Genomic DNA, 8,535 nt, shown 5'->3' with positions numbered 1-8,535 from the left:
TCCTTGGTTATGGTGTGTCTCAAAAAGGGTTTCGCTGCTATGATCCCATTTCTTATCGCCTTCGTGTCTCCCGTCATGTTGAGTTTTGGGAACATCATCCTTTCACGAGTCTTCAGCAGTTTCCTACATCTTCTTCCTCAGAGTCTCCCATTTTTACTGATCTTTTCCTCCCTCTCTATCCTGAACTTGTGGAGGATTCTTCAGCATCGACTGCCTCTCCAGACAACTCATCTCCGGTTCTGTCTCCGGCATATGACCCGCCTGTCTTGGATCCTGTGGCACCACCCTCTCCTGAGTCTCCTATTGGTCCTGAACTTCGTCGTTCCACTCGGGTAAGCATTCCTCCCCCTTATCTCACTGATTATCATTGCTCTTTTGCTCTTGCCACTCTCTATGAACCTCACACCTATCGTGAGGCTTATACTGACCCTCTTTGGCAGCAAGCTATGAATGAAGAACTAGATGCCCTTCATAAGAATCACACGTGGGATATGGTTGATTTGCCTCCTGGTCAGTCTGTAGTAGGTTGTAGGTGGGTTTACAAGATCAAGACCAAGGCTGATGGATCTGTTGAACGATACAAGGCTCACCTAGTTGCCAAGGGCTTTACTCAGGAGTATGGTATTGACTATGAGGAAACATTTGCTCCTGTTGCTCGTCTTACATCTGTTAGATGTCTCATTGCTGTGGCTGCTGTTCGCCATTGGCCTCTTTATCAAATGGATGTGAAGAATGCTTTCCTCAATGGAGACCTCCATGAAGAAGTGTACATGCAACCACCCCCTGGCTATCCACACTCAGGCAATCAAGTTTGCTGCCTTCGCTGTGCTCTTTATGGCCTTAAGCAGGCTCCTCGAGCTTGGTTTGAAAAGTTTAGCTCAGTTGTTGCTCAGCAGGGTTTCACTTCGAGTCCTCATGACACTGCTCTCTTTGTTCGAAGATCCTCTGCTGGTATCACTCTTATTCTTCTTTATGTTGATGATATGATTATTACTGGAGATGATTATGCAGGTATCCGTTCTCTTCAGAACTTCCTTAGTCAGCATTTTGAGATGAAAGATTTGGGCACTCTTAGCTATTTTCTTGGGCTTGAGGTTACCTCATCCTCTGATGGATACTATCTTTCCCAGGCTAAATATGCTTCTGATCTTCTCTCTAAAGCCGGTGTCACTGATAACAAGACTGTTTCCACTCCTTTGGAATACAATGCAAAGCTCACACCTTTGGACGGTGAACCTATATCCGATGCTACTCGCTATCGTCAGTTGGTTGGCAGTTTGATCTATCTCACTGTTACTCGTCCAGATATTTCACATGCTGTGGGTATGGTTAGTAAGTTCATGGATGCACCTCGTTCTGTCCACTATGCTGCTGTTCTTCGGATTCTCCGATATGTCAAAGGCACACTTTATCATGGTCTGCATTACTCCTCTCGATCTTCTCTTGAGCTTCATGCCTATTCAGATGCTGACTGGGCAGGTGATCCGACTGATCGATGTTCTATCACAGGTTTCTGTTTCCTGTTAGGTACTTCTCTGGTCTCGTGGCGCAGCAAGAAGCAGGATGTGGCTTCCCATTCTAGTACTGAGGCTGAGTATCGTGCCCTTGCCGACACCACTTGTGAGCTTGTTTGGCTTCGCTGGCTCTTGGCTGACATGGATGCTCCACAGCCCACTGCCACTCCTCTTTATTGTGACAATCATAATGCTATCTACATTGCTCATAATGATGTCTTCCATGAACGCACTAAGCATATTGAGATCGACTGCCACATCACTCGCCAGCATCTTAAGAAAGGAAATCTCCAGTTATTCTCCATCTCCTCTGCTGACCAGCCTGCTGATATCTTTACCAAGACTCACCCGCCTAGTCGTCTTCGAGATCTTATATCCAAACTCCAGTTGGCTTCCTCCTTGCCACCTCGAGTTTGAGGGGGGATGTTAGTGTATAGCTTAGACTAGTTTAGCCCATTGGGCTTAGCCCAGTATACTGTACTTGTAGTTTACTCCTTTTACTTGTACTGCACACATATCTAGCCTATATAAGGCTCTCTATTGTTAGCTTCTCAAGGTCATTTAGGTTCAGTTCAGTTTTCAAAATTTGATTGTACTTCCTGTCATTTTGGTAAACAAACTAAATTGCCATTTAATAAAAGTGACTCCTTTTCTTCTGCTCCTTTTGATCTTATACATTCTGATATTTGGGGTCCTACACCTGTTCCCACTGAGGGGGGATCTAAATATTTTGTCATATTTGTGGATGATTTTTCTCGGTATACTTGGATTTATCTGCTTCACCATAGGTCTGAACTTGTGTCTATTTACCAAACATTTCATAAAATGATTGAAACACAGTTCAATCGCACCGTTAAAGTCTTTCGATCAGATAATGCTCAAGAATATAATGATAAATCTTTCCTATCCTTTTTAGACAGACATGGTACTCTTCCTCAGCGGTCTTGTCCTTACACCTCTCAACAAAATGGTCGTGCAGAACGAAAACATCGTCACATTCTTGATGTTGTCCGCACCCTTCTCATTTCTGCCTCTCTTCCTGAGCGATTTTGGGGTGAGGCCGCACTCACTGCTGTGCACACTATTAATCGTATTCCTTCACCGACTACACACAACAAATCACCATTTGAGCTTCTCTATGGTCAAACTCCTGACTACTCCTCCCTTCGGGTTTTTGGTTGTGCTTGCTTTGTCTCTCTTCCTCCTCATGAACGAACAAAGCTCCAACCTCGTACTTGTCTCTGTTGTTTCCTTGGTTATGGTGTGTCTCAAAAAGGGTTTCGCTGCTATGATCCCATTACTTGTACTGCACACATATCTAGCCTATATAAGGCTCTCTATTGTACATTATTTCCCACACATTAATATACAGACTATTCAGTCTTTCTCACACTTTATATTCTTAACAATTATGATGGAGTATTATTTACTTTTGATGATATTATATAAAAATCCCATGCATTTGCATGGGTTAGAAGCTAGTAAAAGTAATGTATGAAGTGGCCCATTGCTTATTGTCTAATAATGGCCTTTTTCGGTAATAGCTTTGGGTCATTCCCCATATCCAATTTGCTCTCTTGTGTTCTGCTAAAGAGCAACTCTAACAGCCTCTCCAAAGTCCAAACAAATTTTTGGAGAGCAAACTTACAAAATATCAGCTCAAACAGCCTTTCCATAAAAGCACTAGCATCAGAGGTGTAAAAACCCCCCAATTGCTATTTTAGCAACCAAGACTCAAAAATAGAGTTACATCTGTGAATGGAAATGCAAAATTCTTAAGCATCTGTGAACAGTAGGTTTCTATATTTACAACCTACTATTCATCAAATTACAAACATAAATAATATATTTTATTCCACTCTTTTTCTGTCTCTCACTTTTTCTCTCTCTCTCTCTTTGCTTTGTGTTCACTCTCTTTTCCCTTTCTCTCTTCTCCTTCAGCCCCTTTCACTCTCCGAACTTATCTCCTCTCTCTGTTCGTCTTCCTTGTAAATCGTAGATTGCTCACTGTAATAGAAATAGATAGTTGTGGTTATTGTTTGGTGGGTTTGGGTTGGCGTTTAGGTTGGATTCGGTATGGTCGGTGTTTAGGTCAGAGTTTGGGTGGTGTTTGGGTTGGCATTTGGGTGGAGATTTGGTTGGAGTAGTCACATTTCGGGTTTTGGGTGGCTGTTTGGTGGTTGTTTGGATCGGAATTTGGCTAGATTGGCTTGGGTGGGTGGCTAGCTATAGAGCTTGTCTGTCTTGGATTTTGGGTTGTGGGTTGTTGGTGGGAGTGGGGTGGTCATGGGGCTGTGGGTGATGGCTTTGGTGGGTTCAGATTGGCTGTGGGTGGCTTCAAAATGTGTTTGGTGGTGGGCTTGTGGTGGTGTTGGGTGAGTAAATGGTTATTTATTTATTTATTTTTGGTGTGTGTTTATTGGTTGAATATGGTTTTTTGTGGTGGAATGCTTGGTGAATAGTGGTGGTGTAAGGTGGTGGTTTGCTAATGGTTTTGACTGGTAGCAGATGAAAAGAGATAAGAGAGAAACATATAAATATATATATATATATATATGTATTTAATATAATTTTATTGTGTAGTTATATTATTTTAATCAGTTTTATGTAAAAATAAAAACTAGGATGTAGGGTGTATTTAAAGTGAGTTGATATAATAGATAAAACAAGATTTCAGATGGTAAAATACAACTTTTATAACATCCCCGTTGCTAATGCTCTAATGCAACTTTATTTTAAAGTTATTATGGTAGCTCTCTTGACCGAGTGAGCATTATAACAACTCCAAAACGTTTTTCTCTCTTAAAATAATCCAGACTTGAAAAAATTTGAATAAAAAATTATGCACAATAGATTACAATTGCTGCCTTTAGAGCATCTCCAGCAGCTAATGTAAAGCCAAATTTGGACCACCAAACAGCACTGTTCACACTCCAGCAGCTGCTCCAAATGCACAGATTCTCTAAATATTTTTTTGAAGTTGCTACAGTAATTCTCTTAATTTAGAGAGTACTGTAGCAACTCTATTCCCTTATTATATATTAAAAAATTAAACAGTGGCATTTAATTAATCAATTCTTTCTCTCTCCCAAACATTTTTCCTTCTTCTCTATTGTTTGGTTTCTCTTCAGAAAGCTCCCTCTCTTCAAAAACCCCACTCTCACGAAATCAACCCTCGCCACTGCTCTCTCTCACAAAAATCTCGCACCGTGTCTTTCACAAAAGAACTCGCACCGTGCCTTTCAATCGAAGTTCGCTCAACCACCTGTGACGAAGAATAGAGTTCTGAAGCTCAACCTTGAATATCGGTACACAATTTTGATTTAATAGGGTTTTTGTCATTTTTGAATTTATTAGTTTATCGTACGAGTTCTGAAGCTCACCCTTTTCTATTGTTCTTCACCGTTATGTGGGTTTAGGTTTTGGGTTTTTGGTTCTTTTGTCTCTGTCTTTCACTTTGTTCTTGATCTTTTTTCTATTTTTTCTATTTGATTAATCTTATTAGAGTCAATAAATTAATCTCAACCTTGAATATCGGTACCCAAACCAAGAAAAACAAAAAACCCCAAACAAAAACATTGAGAATCTGAATATCGGTACCCAAACTTTAATCTTATTATGTCTCTGTTTTTTTTTTTTTTTTTTTGGGTGTGGAAATATTGAGAATCTGAATTTTAGGTTTTTTTTGTAGCTGAAATTGTGATGGCAATGATGTTTGATCGATGAATTCATATTGGGTTTTGCATGTTTGTCATTTTTGCTTGGTGGGTTTTTGATATCTATGTGGTTGGAATGGTTTTTGGAAAATGTTCTGGGAAATGCGTGTGTAAATAATTCTATGAATGAAAATGTAAGTGACTAATCTAATGGTTCATGTTGCATTGAGTTGTGTAGTTCTAGAATGTGGTAATTTCTGTTGCTTGGTTCCATGAGATTTTGTGAAAATTGTTTCTGAATGTATAATCTTAATTGTGAGATCTCTTGTGCTGTTAATGTTTTGGGTTAAGAATGAAAAATTTATAGACAACTTTAAGGTTGAGTTTTTTAGAATGTGGCGATCATTGTAGTTTTGTTCCTTATGGTTTCTGTGTAATTGAGATAAATTATTGTTAATTGCTTGAAACTGTGATAGAACTGGGAGTTTGATGCCAATAAACCATGAACTGAATGTGAAAGTTCAAAAACGTGTACAAAACACCTTTGAACGTTTAGACCCCCAAATTACAGCTTAACCAATACAAGCAATATGTCAAACAACTAGTGTGCGGAAACTTAACACATGCTATAATACAAAATTGGTTAAAGACTATCTAAGCCATAACAAAATAAAACCACAGCAGATAATAAAAAGGCAAAGATAGAGAGGAAGGAAGATGCAAACACAAAGACAACACGCGATGTGTTATCGAAGAGGAAACCGAAGTCCTCGGCGAAAAACCTCTCCGCCGCCCTCCAAGCGGTAAACAATCCACTAGAAAATACAGTTGGGATACAAGGACAGCAATAGACCCTCCAAGCCTAATCTACCCAGTGCACCTAAGCCCTCCAAGCTTCTTGCTCCAACGAGGTTGCGCCGAACCTTTTTCTTTTCTAGCTTCCCGGATTCCGCTACTAGACCGTAGCATCAACCAATGAAGATTGGTTCCTTCCTAATTGCTTCCCAGAAATCCAAACAACTGTCTCACAGTGATGATGATGGTGAGAACCAGGTTTGGTATAATGCCTCTCAAGGATTTGACAATGGAGAGGAAGAGAGTAGAGGAATTTGAAGAAACTCTAAGGTATAGATTGTGGGTGAAACAATCTTGTTTTTCTTTAGGGTTTCTCTCTCAAAATTCTCTCTGGAAGCTCTCTTTCAATCGTGGGTAAAAGGGGTATTTATACTGGAGTGGGAGAGGAATGTGAAACGTCAGGTTTTACAAAACAGGGGTGGCTTGCAGCTTGACCTCGCGGCTTGACTAAGTCGCGAGATCTAGTCACGAGTTAACCGTATGGCCAGTTCTCCTGTTTTGTCTTGTAGTGCTCCAGCTAGCATGACTGTTCATCTTCCAGCATGCTTGGCACGTGTGCTGCTTCTGGCGGCTTGCAGCCGCGAGTCCCAGCCGCGAGTCTCTGTTTTCTTGCACACTCTTGAGCAATCTTCACTCTATCTCACTCACTACCCTTACAACAAACCCACCTAAATACAGGGTTACTAAATGCTGAATTACAAGCAATTTTGGCACGAAATAAAGCCAATTAGATGGTTGAATAAATTCAACCTTATAGAATGTAAGGGATTCCTTACACATTATAGAATTATTGTTTCTGTGTAACTTAATGTAAATTATTGTTTTTGTTTTTGTTACTAGGAATGGATTCGAGTATTCCAAGGGACACATCTTTCACTAATCTTTTAGAAGATAGTTATGATGAATATATGTCAGGATCTTCACGTATAAGTGAAGATAGTGTTCCACAAGCTCAAGCGTTTAGCCAAATGTCTCCACCCCAAGTTGAATCCACGGCTAAGAAACTACAACGTGGCAGCAACTTCACCATACAAGAAGACGTGCTTCTTGTGTCCGCATTTCTCAATGTCAACCAAGATGCAGTGCAAAGCACTAAACAAAAACGCACAACATATTGGTCAAGAATTTGGGAGTATTACCACCAATGGAAAACCTTCACTTCTGAGTATACGGTGAGTTCTCTAACGAACCGATGGTCAACGACTCAACTTTGCACCAATAAGTTTTGTGGGTGTTTGGCACAAATTGAATCAAAGAATGAAAGTGGTAAGACTAATGAAGACAAGGTACATCTTATAAATAAATTTGTGTTAATTTGCTAATTTGTTCCAACTATTTCAAGATAGTAACTATAAACTATTTGTTAATTTTTCAGCTTAATGCAGCAAAAGAGCTCTATCAAGTATTGTAGCATACCAAATTTCAATATGAACATTGTTGGAATTTATTAAAGCACTCACCAAAATGGTTGGCTATTGGTAACAGTCAGCAACCAAAAAAAAGAGGGAGATCTGAGCCATCTTCACGTTCTAATCTAGAGTCAATAAGTTTAGAGGATGATGATATTCCACAAGTTCTAATTGTAAGCTTGGAGAGACCACTAGGGGTGAAGGCCCATAAAGAAAGATTGAAGAAACAAAAGTCCAGAGAAGGCACGACTTCACATATAGAAGACATATTGAATGTCATGATGGAAGAAAGAAGAAAAATGAGTGAGATGAAAATGGCATGTATTGAGAAAGGACGTCTTGTAGACCAGGAGCATGATATGGCACGAATTCAACTTAAGGATAAAAAACTTGAAATAGCAAGAATGAAGGAGGAAAATGAAATGGAGAAATTGAGAATGGAAAAGCTGAAGGAAGAAAAAGAGCTTATGATGATGGATGTAAGTATTTTGTCTCCACTGCAGCAAGAATATATTCGTCAATGCCAAATGGAAATCCTTGAAAAACGAAGGTCTTGTTCTTAGACTATTATCATTATCAATGCTCTTATTTTGTATATGATTAAAAGAGCTCTTTAAACTTGTTTTGTATATTGGGTCACTCATTTTTGTTTTGCTACAATATGATATTGTTGCACTATTCATTTTGTTTTGCTACAATGTGATCCTATTGCACTATATACAATGTGATCTTGTTGCATTATATATGTATATCTGTTTTCCCCTCTGTTTTTCTGATGGTAATCTCCCCCCCTCGCTTGAGGCAATTTGTAAGGGAGATGCCTTTGCTTGTAATCCTTCTTAGTCTTTTAATGAAATTGCAGTTTATCAACCTTATTGTATTAAAGCTTTGATTGTGCTGTTGTGTGTGTGTGCGCTGCTCTGTGTGTGTGTGTGTACTCTGCTCATATACAGGGGCTGTGCAGGGGCTGTGTGTGTGTGTGCTGCTGTGTCTATGCTGCCCAGAAAGTGCTGCTGCTGTGTGTGTGTGTATGTGTGTGTGCTGCTGTGTCTATGCTGCCCAGAAAGTGTTGTTGCTCTGTGTGTGTGTGTGTGTGTGTGT

General features: G+C 39.8%; 1 protein-coding gene across 1 annotated transcript; it reads left to right on the top strand.

Annotated features, from left to right (window-relative positions):
• The first annotated feature begins 5,040 nt into the window (after positions 1-5,040).
• LOC126733322 (glutathione S-transferase T3-like) lies at positions 5,041-8,304 on the top strand. Its single transcript, XM_050436561.1, has 3 exons — positions 5,041-5,051; positions 6,866-7,311; positions 7,401-8,304. Exons 2-3 carry the CDS (start codon positions 6,868-6,870, stop codon positions 7,434-7,436), a joined length of 480 nt encoding a protein of 159 aa, XP_050292518.1. The 5' UTR covers positions 5,041-5,051; positions 6,866-6,867; the 3' UTR covers positions 7,437-8,304.
• The last annotated feature ends 231 nt before the right edge of the window (positions 8,305-8,535 follow it).

Source organism: Quercus robur, chromosome 6 (assembly GCF_932294415.1).
Source record: "Quercus robur chromosome 6, dhQueRobu3.1, whole genome shotgun sequence".
Lineage (NCBI taxonomy): Eukaryota > Viridiplantae > Streptophyta > Magnoliopsida > Fagales > Fagaceae > Quercus > Quercus robur.
This window is presented reverse-complemented; position numbering and strand designations above follow the sequence as displayed.